The following is a 19,722-nucleotide window of genomic DNA, read 5'->3' on the forward strand; positions in this document are numbered from 1 at the left end:
CAAACATTACATTTTCAACATGTAATTAATATGACAAATATTCAATAAAAAGGAATTACATTCCTTAATTCCTTTCTATTACAAGTCATCAAAATCCAATATGCATGTTGCATATCTATACATATATGTGTGTATAATATTTGTTTAAAGATAGGGCCTTACCATGTATTTCAGGTTAGCCTTAAGCTTACTAATTTAGTCCAGGCTGCCTCAAACTCATGGTGTTCCTCCTGCCTCAGCCTTCCCTGTGCACGGTTGTAGGCACGCACCAGCACACCTGGCCAAGCCAGTGTGCATTCTGCACTCAACGCAGCTCTCAGTTCAGCCCAGTCCGTGCCCAGCGCCCGACAGCTACCACACTAAACAACACACCTCTCCAGCATTACCTCTTAAAAATTTTTCACTGTTGTCATAAATCTGCTGGAGAGTAATATGACAAAAGCAGTTGGTCTGGAGTGAGAACTCATGCACACTATTCTAAAACAAGCCAGCAAAATTAAGAGGGTAAGTATAAAATAATAAAAACATTATCCAAACACTCCTGTTGTAAATGTATTTCATTATAAGAGATTCATAAAAATAAAAAAATTAAATAATGCTTTTTAACTACAACACACGTAACTTTTATAATGGCTAGAAGGTATTTGTATCAGTAATCATTGATGGCTACAAGGCCTCTATGTAAGTAACTACTGATGGCTACAAGGCATCTGTACATGTAATCACTGAAGTCTATAAGGAATCTGTATAAGTAATCCCTGATGGCTGCAGGCATCTCTATAAATAATCATTGATAGCTATAAGTCATCTGTGTAAATTACTACTAATGTGCAGGGTGTGGTGAAGTGAGCCTGTAATCCCAACACTCAGGAGGCAGAGAGGTAGGAGGACTGCTTTGGGTTCAAGGCCAGTCTAGGCGAGACAGCAAGTTCAAGGTCAACCTGCACTACATAGCAACACCTGTATCAAAATAATAATAATAATAATAATCACTCAGAGGTATTAGGCATCTATGCAAGTGATCACTGCTGATCACTTGCATCTTGGGGAGTTGCCCACTTGGCAAGAAGGCTGACTACAGAAATTACTGGGAAGAAAATGGAAAAATTGAAGTGCAACTAAAACACCATACTGGTCTTTTAGCATGGAAAAACAATTTCTTTTATTTATTTATTTTATTTTTTTTAAAAGACACCTGCAAGCAGGCACAGGGCCTGGGGGTTCGATCCCTGGGCCTGCTATGTATGGTGGCCTCACCCCCGGGGCCTGCTGAGATGGCAATTGAGACTGGGCATGGTGGCGCATGCCTGTAATCCCAGCTCTTGGGAGGCTCTACAGAGGCAGATCACTATGAGTCTGAGACCCTGAACACTCTGTAGACCCTTCCCTAATATTAAAAAAAGAACATAAAAAAAAAAAACAGGGGAGATAGCTCAGTAGAATAAGTGTTTGCCTGGCAAGTGCAGGGGCCTGAGTTCAATCCCTGGTTCTGCCAAAAAAAAAAAAGCATTGTAAACTATTAACTTAATCATTAAACAAATACTTGAGAGGCTACTACTATGAAAACTCTTCTAGGCAAAAGAAATACATTCCCAACGGATCTTCATTGCACTGTTTCAGCCTCCTGATTTCTGAGGTTACAGGCATGTGCCACCACGCCCAGTGAACCCACAGAACAGATAAAGCACAACTCACCTCTGCCTTGTCACAGCAAGGAAGCTAAAAGATCCACTTTTTTTGTGTGTAGGTGATGGGAAGTCACACACACACACACACACACACACACACACACGCACACAGATAAGATAAATAGGTTACTCAAAAAAGTGAGAGAAGAGCAATAGTAAATACCAAAAATGATAAAAGAGTTGCAAGTTTTGAAAAGGATCATTCAGGGCAGTTTCTCTGAAAGGAGATATTTGGAAAAGACATTAAGGAAGTCAAAAGAAAAGTAATAAGGATAGTCAATGTAAAAGTTAGAATTAAACAAAACTTTTATGTGCAAAGTAAGCTACCTTAAAAAATACCAATATCTGAACAAAACCAATATATTCACAATGTTGATTTCTTTTACTTACCGGAGGATTGATTTCATATAACTCTCTGTTCTTAGCAATCGTGTCATTTATCTTCTTCTGCATATGGGAGATATGCTGCTCATACGAGCCGTCATTTGGTGTCTTTCCAGCAATCTGAATGCCCCCAGGTGCTGGCAAGGCTGCTAAGTACACTCCCGTGGCAGACTTGTAAAGGAAATGGGGAAAGCATCAGACGAACTATCGGAAATACACTGGCCTGTAGGTGTTCCTGTTTGGAGCGTGGCCTCTGCCCCGCAGGGAAGGCACCGATGCACCAGTGCACGCACAGCGACCTCGAGAAGGGCACGGAAAACAGAGCAGGAACTGCTTGGTTTCCTCTGGGAAGGACATTGGGCAGGGAGGGGACAGTTGTTAAAAAAGGGTATTAACTTTTCAGTGCATACTCCACTGTACTTTTAAAGTTTTTAACCTTTTAAATATTAAAAAAATTGCAAGAAAAAAATAACAGAGCAAAAACATAAAGTCAAACTTTAATGGTGGAAAAAAATAAAAGGAAAGTTTTTCCAAGTCCAAAGGGGAAAAAAAATTGAAGCACAAAAAAGATTGAACTTATTCAAGACCACAGTCAATACATACAGAGATCTAAATCTAACTGTCCTCCCTGCAAACCCCAAGGAATTCTCACTGTACCACTCTATGTCCTAATTACCAAGAAAAACATTTTTAGTTGACAGATTTGTTTTATGTAACTAGTTAAGTAACTATTAATCCCTAATGGCTTCACAGTTATTTCATATTATTAGTATAAAACTATCACAGGAAATACAAGATAAAATTTATATGTGCATTTAGGTTTATATTAATGTAAGAGAGCAAAAATAAAGGATAAACATGAAATTGTTAACATCAAAGAAGTAAAATGGAATATCTGCATATTTTGAACTTCTTAATTTTTTGTTGTTGTCATTGCTATTGTTTGCTTTTTTCTTTTTTTTTTCAGACAGGGTCTCACTGTGTAGCCCAGGCTAGCTTCAAACTCACAGCGATCCTCCTGCCACCGCCTCCTGAGTGCTGGGATTACCACTACACCAAACTTGAATTATTATTTTTAAAAAATTTATCAAATGCTAATTTGATTAATCAAATGCTAAAACGTCCACCCCTAGAAAGGACGGGATACTCTGGTGAAGTCTGCCCCGTAGATGAAGCGGACCCCTCCAGTTCACCACCACAGCTCCTCAACTGCAAGCGCTCACCAGGCCACAGAAGCCTCCGTACACCACAGCCACACTTTCTTAGCCCATTCATTCAGGAGTAAACGGGCCTGAGTGGTGCTGGGTTTGAAACCCAGTTGACTGCATGTAACCGTAACACTTTTGAGATGAAGCCTCTGACAGTATTTGTTATTTCTTATCAAGTAAAAATAATATTACACTGGTTCCAGACCAGTGGTGTCTAGACACCTAGTAGTCACTCACTGAATATTAGCTATGGTGGTGGCATGGTTTGTGCCTCCTTGTCCCCCCAAAGCCTCATGCAGCCATAGGACCAACTTCTAGAGTTTGTGATCAACTCATGATCCTCTGGGATTACAGGCGTGAGTGCTGCTGGGATGATGAGAGTGGGTACTGCACCAGCCTGGGGCAGACAGCCAGAAAGCAACACAAGGGAGACGGACTTGCTCTCCACCGCCACTGCTGCTGCTACTCCTCCCTTGCTCCTATTTGCTGCCGCCATGAATGACTGCTCTCCGCCACGTGCCACTCTATGCTGGAGCCAGCTGAGTATGGACTGAACCCTCCAGTAACTGTGAGCTAAATAAATCTTTCCTTCCTTCATTTTGAGCGTCAGGTATCTGTCCCAGCAATGAGAGAAAAGTAACAGACAGATGGAACAGTTAGATTCAGATCTCATATGTATAACTTGTTTTTCTTGCAATCTTGACATTGAAATGTGCAAATTATAAGATAGCACAAAGGCCAAAATGCCACAAAGTTACAACTGTTGTCACTAGTGATCAAGAAGAAAAAGATTAATATGAATCAGCAAAGTAGTATTTGAGGCAAACCTTATAATTATAGCATCTACACAGGATTCAAACACCAGAAAGGTTTGGTATTTTTGGCAAAAGATTTTTCAGCCTCTGAATATGAATTCAGGTCTTAGTTTCCATATGCATCCACTGATCACTGGCCTTACATTCAGCGTGAATTACTAGTCTTATATTCAGCATGAATGTTCTTGCTAGGCACACGAATTTATAGATGATTGAATTAAAAGAAACATTTTCCCCACTAAACACTTTATCTTAATATAAACCAGGTTACTCTATTACACATTTTTCTAGCTAAAATATTAGAATATCTAATCATTTATCGTATCACACAATAACTCCCTTCATACAAATATTTACATATTTGCTTTTATACAAAGAATACATGAAAAAGAAAACTAGTTTCTTTTTAACTAAAAAATTATATGAAAAAGTTCCTTTCCATAAATTTCTGAAAATTAAGTATGTATGCATATCTTAGAAAGGTGATAAAAGAATTCCAATTTAAAGCTGCCAGTGACACAGACAAAAATTCTGACTAACAAAATGCGATCCTATTTTATGCATCAATTTGTTTCACAGGTACCTAGTTCTCTGGGTCTCTTGCTACTTAAGAGCAGCGCTGACTTTTCCACTGATGTCTCTCCAGTCAGAACTTATCTTCCAATAAGCCCATGTGAACATAAAGTACATTAAAGATATTTTTCTGACTTAGAATTCATCAGCCCTTAAGAACATATTTTAGTATACATTTTACAGTTTGCCACAAGAATACATTTATGATGAACCTTAGTTATTTAATAATAGGAAGCATATCACATGTTTTGCTTTATTTTCTCCATTAAAACTAAACATTATTTTAGTGCCCAGTCCTCGCAGAGGTGATTTTGCGCCCAAGGGCCAGCTGGCAAGGGCTGGACATCTGCTTGTGACCGCTAGAGGGCGCGACCAACATGCACAGGCTAGGCATGGCCCAGATTAAATACCCTCTTGCGCCAAATCGCACCAGTACCAATACAGAAAAAGCCTGTTTTATAAATACATAAACAGTACTCCAGTCCAGATCAATGGCTGTCACCTTCTAAGGTGACAACAGATAATTGTCTACAATAGATAATTTTTAGAAATAGAACTACTGAGCATATGGTCAGTCACTTTAAAATTTGTGAAGGTATCACTAGATTCGTTACTTCCTACAATGTACCCAATCCGTAAGGTCCTGATGTCAGTCTCTTTAGCTACTTCTTTTCAAATGACTTTGAATCACACAAAACAGGATTTTGTATAAATTATGGAAAACAGAAAACCAAAAGCTTCTAAACTTACTGCAAGGCCCATCAACATATTTTCACCCACTGTGATCTGAATTCTTAGTCCAAACAAAGCATTCATCCCTTTGAGTTTTAGCTTATTCATTAGCTGAGTATGAACTTCATATTCCATAAAAGGCAGGAGATTACTGATAGCCGTAGCATTTGCTTCTGCTTGTGCTTTCTTTTTTAAGCGACATAACCTACAAAGGGAAGTAATTCAGTCAGTGCAAAGTAAGTGATGTATCAGCTTAAAAAATGTCCAACTTTTCAAACTTATTGAAAGTATGATTAATAGAATACCTAGTTGTTTCAGGTAGGTTAAGTTATAGCAATAATCCTTTCTGCCATTTTCATCACTGTGTGAACGTTCATCAAAACCATGTTAATAAACAAAAATGAAAAATCTCAGAATCTCTAGAAATGATTTAATGTTGATCAAAATTACTAGACAACAGATTAAAAAAAAATACAGGATCCATAACTGCTTGTGATCATATGAATGAAGCAGAAGATTTATACACTCATTGAAAGAACATAAGCTATTTAACTATCAGAACAAATCTTTCTATTCATTGATTTAAAGGAATGTAGTTGTATATCTATCCTAACTATTTTGAATATACAGATACAAAATGGTCATTCATTTGTATCCCCTTTTTTGTGTTTAGTTTTGTCATTTAAATATTATAGGTGTGTGAATTCAGCAAAATATTCCAAAAGAGTCCAGTATCCCATAAAAGTAGTGGGTTTTCCATAAGCCTGGCAATGTCAGAAGTTGTTCACTTGAACCTTTTACCGTTCAGCATATTAATATGGCTGTACTTTTTATACTTCATTTTTATACTTTTCTGATGGACGGTCAAGACCAAGGTAAAGAAAGGCCTATATAACAAGAAATGTAGCTTTTGTATCTGATAAGGTTAGTCAAATCCCCTCTGGACTTATTCTGAAACCCTTTACTGTAGTTTGTAGATTCTTTGTCAGTGTCAGCCATGTGGATGAGTCACAGCCATTGCTTGACCAATTTGCTCTCTTTGAAAGCCTGAGAAAATGTTTTCTCTCCATGTGACTCTCCTTAGGCACACTCTACAACATCAATGACTTTCCTCTGTGGCCCCATAATTTCCTTGATCAGAAAATTTGGGACACAACTGAGTTACATGAAGTTACAGTACAGGTTCTCCTACGTCCTCAGTTTACTGACCTTGAAAGGCTAGGGCCAAAATGTTGGCTTTCCTTGCAGCCCTCCTTTTTCTCTAATTTTCGTCTGCAAACTTAGGTTGTTAACCCTCCAGAAGAGAAGCTTATTGTTATTTTCCTACAACCTAAGCAGTTGAGCTTAACCTCACTATCTGTCTGAATATCAAACATCTTAGGCATAACATGGAACAGGTATTTTTGCAAACAGGATCTCATGTCTGCATCTTGTATAATGAATAACCACTAAGATAATAATATGCAGTGTATTAATTATTGAAACTGTCCTACTAATCGGATTTGAAACTGTCTCATTGCTATTTGTTTCTCAATAAAATTATGGAAAAAAGAGACTAAGCAAAACAAAACATGGAAAAATACAAAAGAAAAATCTCTGTCAAGAGAAAAAATATGTAGCTTTGTAATGTTATAATACATTAATCAAATAAATTTCGTATTTGTTTCCCCCCCCCAAAAAAAAATTAGCTATTTAACTAAAAGAACATAAGCTATTTAACCTTCTATTATATATCAGACAGGTTACCTTCAAAAAAAACAATACCTATGATTGTTTACTTATTATGTTACTTATGATTTCTCAACAGCAGCAAGGAAATTCAAAAGGCAGTGGTAAAAGGTTATCTTCAACATGCTGAAAGAAGAATGCCAGCCCAAAATGTTTTAAACGTAAAATAAACATGCTTTTCAGACAAAAACAGTTAATTCTTCATTAAAAAAGAAAAACATGCCCAAATGAAAGGTCTAGGATATAAGGTAAATAGGTTAGAAACAGATTTCAGAAGAAAACTTAACATGACTTTGAGTGAATTTGATGTGGAGAGGCTGAGAAAGACAAACTATTAAAGAATACCAACTTTGGCATGAAGAACTACACAAAAATGTTTATTTAAAATAAAACCAAAAGACTAATTAAGAAGTAGAGAGGATAAACAGTTCAACTTTGAACAAGTATGAGATGCCTATAATACAGAAAAATGGGGTGTGAAGTGGACAGGTATATGGGTTTGAGGTTCAGAAGAACATTGTGGACTACAATCATAAATTTAGAGCTCAGACAGATACCGTACAGACCTGTGAGTTCATAGAAAGTCTGAACCAATGGCTCTTAAAAACCAAGAAATGAGGAGTCAACAAGGAAGCTAATGCCTAACAAAGTAAGAAAACACAGAAGATGTGACACTGAGAGCAAAGGAATTTCACATGTGCAGATGATCAACTGTCTCTTAGTGCTGAGATCTTAAGTGAGATGAAGACAGAAACCCCCAAGCAGTAGTTACAGTCTAAGATTTCTTTTTCTAGTGCCTTTTTAAAAAGGAACTCTTAACAGTTCAGTGAAACAGTGAAAGAAACATGGCAGAGCAGGATTTAGAAGAAAAAAGAACACAATTTCCATAGTATATATTTAATGTCATTAAAGTACTTCATATTGAATCACATCACTAATATGTAGGAAGGGTAATTAATACTAGTAGACATTTATAAAGAACTTAAATGATTTTGCATATAAACTTATTAGAGGTTTTTATACTCCAGGGTATTTCTCCTTTCACTCCCTATTGTTTATGCAATAAAATACAAAGTTCCAATACAATTACTCAGTTTATCCAGAGTTGAACAGGTAGGAAATAATACATGTCTAAAAACAGACTTGACTCAGTACCTCCTAATTTTTAGGGACATCCAATATTGTTTGTGCGAACATACCTCGCTTGAATAAGACAGCCTTTTCCAATGACCATTGCATCTGTGGGAAGGTCTATAGTTGTAAAGAGAACATCAGGAACTTTTTGTTTCCTGCAGTTATAGCAGTACGTGAGATGAGCTGGGAATGGCATGTTCAGTTCATCATACGGTATGTGGCAAAATCCACAGCCCACAGGCAAGTTCTCTTCAAGCCTAAACAAAGACATTAAGAAAACAGACAAGGCATTGTAGCCAGGGTGAGATCCCTTACACAAAAGAAAAAAGGCATTCTTGAAAACTTATGGATTGCACAATGCAGAACCACTAAGACAACAATATGCAATGTATTAATTATTGAAACTGTGCTAGCAATCATTTGAAACTGTCTCATTGCTATTTGTTTCTCAATAAATTAAAAAATGGATTTTTTCAAAAATATGTAATATATATATATATATATATATATATATATATATATGTAGTACTTCTGTATAACCTACACAACTTCTACCACAGAACAATAGTAAGGAGCACTACTATGATTGATAAGAATTACAAATGACCAGGAAAGCAAAATTACACACTGTTCCCATGACAGGAAGGTCTTATAGAAGTAAAGGCACTATACACCAGTTTTGTTTGATGCCTGACCACCTGACCAACAGACCACTATAGTCTCAGAGTTTTAGGGTGGAATACCACATAAAAACACGGGGGTGGAAGTCAGAGACAATGTACTAGCTGAAAAATGTAAGTATTAAAAATTCCTAAGGAAAAAAATTTAATCAAACATCTCAACAATTTGAAAAAAATAAATGCACTTAACCAGAAAAACAAATTTAAAAAAGGCATACTCTAAAAATCTCTATGGGGCCGGGGAGATGGCTCAGTAGAATAAGCGCTTCCCTGGCAAGCGCAAGGGCCTGAGTTCAATCCCCAGTTCCGCCAAAAAAAATAAATAAATAAAATAAATCAATAATAAAAAAATAAAAACTCTAATGCCTAACAGCTACTTTACCCTTTCTGAAAACCTAAAATACCTGCTTCACAAATGCCACATGTATCACAAAAAAAATCACAATTGTACCATCCAAACTTTTCCAATCACTGTAAAATGTTTGTTAAACTATATGCTCTTTGTGAATGCATTTTAGAATGACTAAGCACTTTCTTTTGCTGGACTTTGAGCTCACTTATGTAGCCCATGCTGGCCTCAACTTTGAAGTGACCCTGCTACCACAGCCTCCCAAGTGCTGGCTGACAGACATGTACCACCATGCCCGGCTAACCACTTTTTCAGTCACTAAATTTGAGAAAGTCAAAACAAGAGGATGGATATACTTAAATGCTCTATAATAGTATTGAGCTGCTTTGAGAACTCACTGTTCTATCAGAGCCACAAAACACAAAGCAGCAGGAAAAAGGAGCATCTAAAAAGCAAGAATAACACTGGGTTGGGACTGAGTGTAACTTGCTTAACATACCCAAGCCCTTGGGCTCAGTCCTCTGCATTGGGAAAAAAAAAAAAAAATGGAATGGATCTGCAGGACACGCCAAGAGAGTTTTCTCAATAGAGTTTTCCAACCGTTATCTTTACCTCGGTGTCCCCTACTTAGGATGACTATTAAGTGTCTGTCATATAGAATGGTGAATACCCATTTAATGGGTACTGACAAAAGGTCCTCTTCTGACTCAGGGCTACCACAGCTTTGTTACAGAGACTTGCAAGTCAGTAACAAATCTAAACAGATATAAAATATTTTTACTTTCTTAATTTACACTTAGTATCTCAGTACTGGGAGAAAAACAGCAAAACTGACTATGGTGGCTACAAAAGTTAATAAATACTTTTATCCAGGTAGACTGATACCAAACTAATAGCTACATATATATTTGGTAGTTTTATCTAGTTATCAAAGGCATTTTTAATATTTATGGCTAACAGTTCAAATGTGACCAATAACCAAAAATGCCCAAGTGAGCTCATTTCATTTAATGCTTTCACCTTGTTTTTGTTTCACATGTATTAAAGTTTTTCATGTAGTTTTGTATATGAAATGTACATAACGTACTTTTATTTTGTGAAATAAGACTTTTACTGCTTTGAAGGTGAGATAAAGGGAAAAGGAACAGTCATAAATTATTTCTATATTATGACAAAGCCGAAAAGAACAACTTGGCATTCTGCAGTTTACAGCATGAGTGTCACCTACTGAGACACTAGAGTAAGGCTGGGGAGCTAGCTCGGCGGCATCAGTGCCTGCCTGGCAAGTACAAGGCCCCAAGTTCGAGCTCCTGTACTGCACGCCGTGCTGGCCCTAGAACCAGGCATGGTGGCACATGCCTGTAATCCAGCACTAGGGAGGCTGAAACAGGAGATTCACCGAGTGTGTACTGTGTAACGAGACCCTACACCAAAGAGTACAGAAGATGCCCCCGCCTGCTAGCTGCCTGGCGCAGTTCCTGCCACGGGCCCCGCTACTTCCGTCTCCTACAAGTAGCTGCTCTCTGCAATGCATGCTGAAGACCCAACCAAAGGCAGCCAAATCTCTGCCTCTGTACTTCCGCTCTGCAGCCAACCCCCAGAAAAACCTCCCTCCCTGAGCCTTCAGGGCCTGCTGTTGTGGGAATCGTCCTGATCTGTGCCCATTAATGCATAGTAAATCTGCCTCCAGATCCTGGGTGCCATTTCGGTGTTTTTCTTGCTGTTACACCTGAAATGATAATGTGTCTAACACAGTCTAGAATCCTGCATTCCTTCACAATCACCAGTTAGCTGGCACTCAGTGAAGTGCTTGGTCCTAACTCCCACAACACTATCAGCCTCCTTGTGGAGCAGAGCTATCCTGGCGCGGAGTCAACCTCTCCCTTCTCTACCCTTCTAAACAAGCCAGACTGCCATGACAACCTCTGTTCCAAACAGCCCTCCACGGTGCCATCCTGTAGAAATCGAGGATTCAGTACAGCTGCTGTGCCAGATGCTGATAAAATACAGACTTCTTCACTGAAAAACAAAACATATTATTTTTAAAAAGTGTTTCAGCCAATATAACTACTACCACATACCAATGACCACAACAGTGACAAATTAAAGTAGGACTCTATTAATGCTAAATAATATTCAGAATAACCTATTAAAACCTAGGTGAGAAACTAGAAATACTGGGCTAGTGGTGTGGTTCAGTGGTGGAGTGCTTACCTAGCATACACTTGGCCCTGGGTTTGATCCCCACCACCAAAAAAAGAAAAAAGTAATCACTTCACCTGAAATGGAACATAAGGAACTCTTTACAAATTAAAAATTGAAACAAAGTATATTTAATATACCAGTTTTCTGAAAGGTTAAAATGTTTCAAATTATACTGATGAATTCAGTAATAATGCATTGAACTGTATGAAGATTTTCTTCAAAACATAAAGTCTAAAAGAAAATAACTATGTAAGCATCTATGTTGCTATAGCTTAATCTGAACTGGAATTATAAGTGTCCAAAACAATATCCAAAATATACCATATGGAGCTTCTATGATATAATGTGTGTATATATGCATGATTTTTAAATGGATTTTTAAAAATTCTTTATTATATATCACTTAGTTTAAAAGTTAAAATAAGCAAACAATCAACATAACTACTGAATGATGAGATAAGTAGCAGCCTAGGAATGGAATGCTCAAAACAAGGACTAGATGTACAGAAACTGAAACACAGGCAGAAAGAGTGACATGAACTACGAGGAGCACAGGAACAGCATACTTAAGAGGTAAGTGGGCACTGAGGGGTCAGAAGGAACAACCCCAGCCTCTGCGGGTTTACAATCCAAGAGTTAAATAAGAGCAGATGGATATTCCAAAGAGTTCAGTCCAGTAATAGTAGGTAGGAAAGGTTAGAAGAAATTGGTAAAGGTGGATTTAAATGTAAAGGTTTTTTAACATGTAGATGGAAGGGGCAAGGAGTTCCCAGCAGACACACTTAAGTCTGTTTGTAAATTCATTGGACAAATGCCCCGACTCTTGCCCCGTGACCCGTCTTTCGCTAGGCTGACTCTATACTGCCTGCCATTCTCCATATGCAGCTCTTGGTTTTGAGCATTCTCCACGTACCTCCTCCTTTCATTTTTGTAATATTTATCTCCCAAGATTCAGTTCAAGCAACATTATGTCACTGACATTTTCTTCCAGTCCTTCTGACTCCCAGCCCTCAGAGATCCTGAAGCAACTTGGAATACTGCAACCATACAGTGTATTACACTGGCTGAGCTTGTACATGCTTGTAATCCCAGCACTCTGGAAGGCTGAAGCAGGGAGGTCATAAGTTCAAGCCTAGACTGAACAATTTAGTGAGACCCTATCTCAAAATAAAAAATGAAAAGTTTTGGGGATGTGCCTCACTGCAAGTCTTGGGTTTAATCTCAAATATGGAGGCAGAGGCAGGGGTAATATAACATGTATTAGTCTTGCCATACTTCTGCACAACAATGTAAATCTGATGGTAAGAACTACATCATTTATAATCACAACCTTCACTGTGTCAGGGAGCACACATCTGTTATCCCAGCATGGGGAAGCTGAGGAAGAATTGCCACAAATTCAGTGCCAACCATGTGTCAATTCAAGGACAGCCTGTTCAGCAAGACTCTGTCTCAATCAATCAGTCAACCAACCAATCAAATCACCTCAACCTACCTGATAACATACGGCATCAAATTGATGCATACACAAAACTCTCTACAGGGGAATACATACAGAATACAAATTACAAAGTTGGTGGCTAACAAGAGTAGGGCGGCTACTCTAGGAATCAAATGGTTTGAAAGTAGTACGTCAACAAAAAAAGACATATCCTACAGAAGATTAAACAATAGAGCTCTATAATACTCCTATTTTAATGATCTTTTTCTAATGATAATGATCCATCATAAAATCAGGAGATCTAGCAATATGAATTATCCAAAAATAAAAGGTGTATAAAAGATAGAAAAAGGTCAAACACCTTCTAGATGACAACAATGATAAACTTACAAAGAGGGTGAAAGTAGAATTCAAATAATGGCAAAATATCAAGTAAAGCTAGAATCCAAGAAAGGGACTGGAAAAATACTTAAGATAATTAGAGAAAAACAAATTAGGTACAAGTAAGCAAATGAGATTAATGGAAAAACAGTATATTATAATCTGAGAGTATTAAAGTTTCAAATCTTTTGGGGGGATGGCTTAGCCCACCCTGGGGATGGGGCTGGTGCAGGATGTGGTGCCAGGGATCAAAACAAGGTCCCTATGCATTTGCCTAAACTTGCCTAAGCTGGCACTTTAGACTGCTGAGCTATCTTACTGGCCCTAAAGTTTCAATATTTTAGCTATTTTCAAAGTTAATTTAATGGTCTAATGTAAGTAAGTATACATAAGGATCACATTCCTCACAGGAAACTTGTAGCTGTACATGGTCTATATTGATTCATCTTTTTTCCCCATTCGTAGCCCCTCCCTTCCACTCCTCTTCACCTCCCCATTTACAAAGCTTTGTTTTCATTTCTGTTGTTCTCATTTTCTTCTTTTCCCTTCTTTTTCCTTCCCCTTGCCTACTTGCTTTCCTTTTGAACAATTTCTTTCTATTCCACCATATCTACCATATATTTTGGTTCTTATTTACACTTTCAGTTTTCAATTTTTAAAGTGGAGTATTTTCAAGAGATAGCAAGGTCCAAAATATGGGTAAGTCAAGTGGCAATGGGTGAATTGATAATGAGAAAATTCAACCCAGAAAAATTCAACAAAGAAAGGCAGAAAAATATTTGAAGATTAGTAACACTGGAGTGGCACTGACTTAACAGGTGTTAATATGAAAGGCAGGAGGAAAAAGCTCAGAACAAAGAGTATGGAAATCCCTAATCTAGCAGAGTTGAAAAGGATGACTTGTTATCAGGACAAAGTTATATCACAATTAGTAAGTGCAAGCAGAATGAATTTACAGAGTAAGTTTAAAGACCCTTGTCAAATTCATTTACACAAAATCAAGGGTTCCAAGTAAACTAGTGGAAGGAGTTAGAAAAAGTCACATACTGGAGTAAATTAGACCTTCCCATGTCTAAGACTTGGGTACCATAGGTTGCACTATCACCACTTCAATGGATGACCTGAGACTTTCAGAGGAGAAACACTGCCTAACTTTGACAGCGCTTTAGTAGGAAAGACAGCATACTAAACTTGATCTAATGTGCTAAAGGCCCATACTCTATACTGCTCCACTGCTCTGTACTTTCTATGCTCACAAAATAGTTCCCCTTTAAGATGACAATCTAATATAAATGAAGGTCCACTTTGTAGTGAAAAAAAAAAAAAAAATATATATATATATATATACAAAATAGGATAGATATACAGCTACTTTATCTTAGTTCAATAAGAAGATTTATACTAATAGTGTTTAGACAAGATATCATGTCTGAATCTTGCACTACGAATAACTACTACAAAGACAATATGCAATGTGTTAATTACTGTAACTGTCCTACTAATCTGTTTTGAAACTATCTCATTGCTGTTTCTCAAAAAAATTAAAAAAATAAAATTAAATTAAAAAGATGACAGTCTAAATACCAATATCGAATACAAGCTGTAAGCCTTTACCAGATGCTGGTTGACTCACTGTAGCCCACCACAGCATGGCAGCCTAGTGCTTTAGCATGTGATTTTATTTCTTGTCTGATTTCTGCCCACCATGCATCCCGAGTTTCTGGTTCATCTGAAAAAAAAAAAAAAAAAAAAAATTACATCAGTTCACTATTCCACAGCATGCAATCTATGAACAAGAAACATTTAAAATAAACACGTAACAGGAGGCATAGAGGTATTGCTCTCTAACAGATTTTTAAACTTCCTATCTTTAAAATGCTACTTCTCAAACATTTTCAACTTAGTGGCTAGGGAAAAATAAAAAAAAAAACCACTGCATGCTTAACTACTTTAAGGGACACCCATACTGAGCACTTTATTAGGAAGAGATCAAAATGTGTGCCCAGAGCATCCAGCTTCTAGTCTGAATTGATAAGCTATGTTTCACCTCATTGAAGGAACACATCATATGCTATACCCATAAATTTTATATAAATTCTAACTTCATTTCAAGGTACTAAATTTTTTAAAACCCACTATATTCTAAGGCAAAGATGTGTCAAGTTTGAAAGAGAAAAATCTATATTAGTCATCCTTCTATAGAGATGTAGGGTCTAAAGTAAATTGGTGAGAAAATAAAGGGGCTAGCCAATCAATCCTCCCCATCAACAGTAAATATATTTAAAAGATTAACACAAAAATAATTTGGTGAATATACAGAAGGACAATTTCACGTAAAACAATAAATTCCATGAATGGAACTGCAACTTAAAAAAAAAACAAAACAACCAACAGCTTATATGGGCATGGTGGCATTTACCCACAGCAAAGCTGTAGATTCTTGGAGGAGAGACAGGAGAATCATTTGAACCCAGAAGTTTGAGACCAGTCTGGGCAACACAATGAGACTCTCACTTCACCATCACCAAAAAGAAGAAAAAACTTTTTTTTTTTGTTTCTACAGCTGGAGATGTAGCTTACTGGTAAAGCCCTTGCCTGGCATGAGAAAGGCCTGGTTGATCCCTGATTGGAAAAAAGAAGGGAAGGGAGCAGCAGTGCTTAAAAATCACACAACTGCATTTAATTGTCACAGGAAGCGCTTCTAATAGAGCATTATAAATGGAACAGCTGTCACACATATTTCCCAATCACTTGCAATTAGCTGCAAACTCTTGGTGAACAGCAGCTGCAAATTACAGTAACTTTTTATGTTCAAAGACATTAAAAACAGAAACAGTCCATAATTAATACATTGTGATTTTTTTTCTTTTGGTAGCCAATGACCATTTGGAAACAATCTGAAAACTTTAAACAGGGTGATAAGCTTACTGTAAATTTTCCACATGTAAGGCACCATTAAAACTGAAAACCAAAGAATTCAAAATCACTTTCCATTTTTATACTGTTATACAATTTTTAAAATGTTTTTCAAAATTAGTAAAATAAGGATTATACTCACTAGTAAAATAGTGAAGACAGCAAAGTAAAGAAAGGTTAAGAAGCTTGTTACAGTGCACATTCCTACGATGTGATTTTGTTTCCCCCACAGGGAGGAGATCAGCAAAAGGGAGAAATGAGATTAAAGCCAGAACTATAAATGATGCCAGTCAATTCTTGAATTAAAGTTTTGGATCCAAGACTGAGATACCCTAAAACTTTCTTTGAGAAGAAAAGCAAGAAATGCAGACTTCAGGAAACTGAGGGAAAGATCAAAGTATAAGATAAAATGAAGGAAGAGAAATAGAAAAGACTACAGTATAGTGTTAGAAGTCAATATTATGAATTCAGAAATGTGTGCAATAATTAGTTGGCCTTATTGTGCATATTTATTACTATTGTAATTTTGTCATATCCTAATTGACTTGTATTCATTACTATAATACATTTTTAAGCCCATACTTGCTTTTGCTTCTAGGACATGTGTTTGAATATGCATTTAATATTATCCTTTCCTATCAGAAAATTTCAGTGTGAAACAAACTATTACTCAAGTAGTCATTCATTTATCAAAATATTCATGATTCTGAGAAAACAGGTATCACAAATAATGATAGAATGACAGAACTGTATCTGTTTAGAAAGCTGTTTTCCTGATGTACTACATGAACTATAGTCTCTCTTCCTAAACTCATTAGCAGAATCTGCTATTTACTTTTTAAGCCATTCTAGAATATTAAAATATTATTTTCTAAAGCAAATAATTGTGCTGTTTCTCACATTAGACTGCCTACATCAGTACCACAAGTAATACACAATAGCTTGTTTTAAAAATGAATTTCACAGGAAGTAATCTGTAACACTGATTTTAAAATTAATTTAAAAATTGGAGGAAATTATTCAAATTACAAGCAAACATATTTAGAAATTGCCAGCATGTCTAATGGAAAAATATGTAATAGTAATTCCTAACGGGATACACATAACTACACAGAATACAATGTAACTTTACATTAAACTTACCTTGGTATAACACATAAAATAAGCAGATAATTAAACCAAACATCATGAAAGGATTAAGTGGCTGATTAAAAAAAAAAAAAAAAAAAGCTGAATGCAGCACGAGTGGAGCATTCATATTCTTCTGACAATTTCACAAGCAGCCTTTATTTTGACAAATGAGCCACACAACTGCACATGGGGATGCCATTACTGTACTTAATAAGTATTTACAAGTTTAATAGAAAGCTTGAGTTACACAGCATGGGAGCTAAGAAAGCAAAGGGCAGATGTCCACACTGAGAGAATTTGTTAGATTTTATTTTTGGTTAAAGCAAAAGCTCAAGGACAAAGGGTTTGCAAAGCAGATTCAGCAATACAGGAGCCAGAAACAGTGATATTTTGGCGCATGCTTGGATCAGGTGACAGTACAGACTGAAACTATGGCAGCTCACTGAAATGGTTACAGAAAGTAATGGCCCTAGGTTCTCGGTGAAAGCAAGGCAAGCACACAGTAGGGCGCGCTGAATCACGAACTAGAAATTGTATTAACAATAGTAGCCTACGGTTGTAAGCATGAGGTCAAAGAACAAATTTTGTGCCTATTAAATTTAGGGGTTATTTAATAATAAAATTTAGATTGAATTACCTATTTAATATTAAAGAAATGCTAAATTTATTTCAAAGTCTATATTATACCTATGCCAAATATGAACCAGAGAATTTTCAAGGAATCATTATGATTAAAGCTAACTTATTAACATTAAAAATTCATACAGTATTTAATTCTTTTATTTTATTTTTTTTTTTGGTGGAACCAGGGATTGAACTCAGACCCTTGCACTTGAGTATTTAATTCCTATAATAGAATTCTGAGGTTCAAAAACTGCTAACTACATTTTTACAGGAAACACACCAATGAATTTGATGTTTTATTCATCCTAGAAATATATCAAATTGAAGTTCTACCATACTTATATAAAAAGCAAGCCAGAATCTGGCTTAAGAAGTATAGCAACTATACATTCCACACATAAAACTGGATATAATTTAGTTATTCGAAGGACATACAGCTGAGATGTGACTAAAAACAAGTATTTCAAAGATTGTTTTTTAAAAATCTCTTTACTTTAAATACCGTGCTCCTACCAGTAATCAACAGAATTACTTATAATTATAAAAAGGTATCATTTGGGGAAAATTTAAATTTAATTATTATACACATTAATATCATTTTTCTCCCATACATCAAAACTCCTCATAGATAATATCACGCATCTTTTAATATGCTTTTTGAATTATAGGCATGAACTGAGCTCTAAGTCAACACCCACTGGCACCTTCTTAGGGATTATGTCAGCACACACAGGTTGATATTAGAATTAATTCATTTTTATTACTGTTATTTACTAGAGCATGGCCACAGCTTGATATCTTGCCATCTTTTCAACCTATCCTGTTTCTGAAGCACAGGTAAAACTGGTAAGAATTCTTAAAGTGATAATTTATATCTCAGGAAGCAAGAAAGTGATCAGTACAACACAAAACACGCCTTTACTAAATTCAATCCCTTTGAGATTTAGGCAGTTACATACTTGTAACTTAGAAACACTGACTACCTGGAGTTTTATATTCAACTCTATTTTTATATTTCTCTAGGAGAAAATAACACTGGCCTGGGAAATCTTTTAATCCTGAACTAAAAAGCAAGTAGACTATTATTCAACCTTTCAAATGAACAAAGGAGATAAAGTACAAAGTTGGATCAAGTAAAGGTTTTTAAGAATGTCTTGAAAAGGTATGTTCCTCAATACCTGAAAGTGATACTCCAATCAACAAAAATCTCAAAGAAGATAAAGTTCCTCTCATGAAACAGAAATTAAGAGAGCTCAGGTTAAAAGGAGTATATAACTTCACACTGGGTGAGGATTAGTATCAGCTTGAGAAAAAGATTCTCCTCCTAGAGGAAACGATGTACAAATGCAGAGCAAACATCAAGACCTAGGATTTGGGGATGTGAGCACGGGAGCTGGCACACCGGACCAAGGTGAAAGCATGGCTATCTGGGCAAAAAAAGAAAAAGCCAAAATGCAATCTATTCCTTAACTATGCAATTTCCATTTTTATTTGTAACTGAATAACTATTATGTCACATTCTTGGTAATACAGAAAACCTCAGATATCACACACTATATTTCTGCCTTCTTGAATTCTATCTACTTCCAGAAAACATTTAAATACCGAGAACCAAAAGGTGCTTAACTACTTTAGGCTTAATTTTTACAGATCTGCTCACGAATACCTCTCAGTAAAGAGTCACTGTTGAGATCAGAACTTATCACTTGTCTTCACTTCTCTACCCCCCCCCA

The 19,722-nt window shown here is 36.4% G+C and overlaps 1 protein-coding gene across 8 annotated transcripts in view; it reads right to left on the reverse strand.

Moving 5' to 3' along the window:
* The window catches only part of C2cd5 (C2 calcium dependent domain containing 5), a 113,997-nt gene that overhangs the window by 43,517 nt on the left and 50,758 nt on the right, over window positions 1-19,722 (reverse strand). For all 8 annotated transcript variants that reach the window (XM_023718912.1, XM_004634553.2, XM_023718909.1 and 5 more), the window contains 5 exons: window positions 14,933-15,047; window positions 11,215-11,310; window positions 8,328-8,519; window positions 5,419-5,605; window positions 2,079-2,243 (listed from right to left, as the gene is read on the reverse strand). In XM_023718912.1, coding sequence (XP_023574680.1) covers window positions 2,079-2,243; window positions 5,419-5,605; window positions 8,328-8,519; window positions 11,215-11,310; window positions 14,933-15,047 — 755 coding nt within the window. The remainder of the gene's footprint in view (window positions 1-2,078; window positions 2,244-5,418; window positions 5,606-8,327; window positions 8,520-11,214; window positions 11,311-14,932; window positions 15,048-19,722) is intronic.

The sequence above is a fragment of the Octodon degus genome, unplaced genomic scaffold (assembly GCF_000260255.1).
Source record: "Octodon degus isolate 3935 unplaced genomic scaffold, OctDeg1.0 scaffold00064, whole genome shotgun sequence".
NCBI classification, from domain to species: Eukaryota; Metazoa; Chordata; class Mammalia; order Rodentia; family Octodontidae; genus Octodon; species Octodon degus.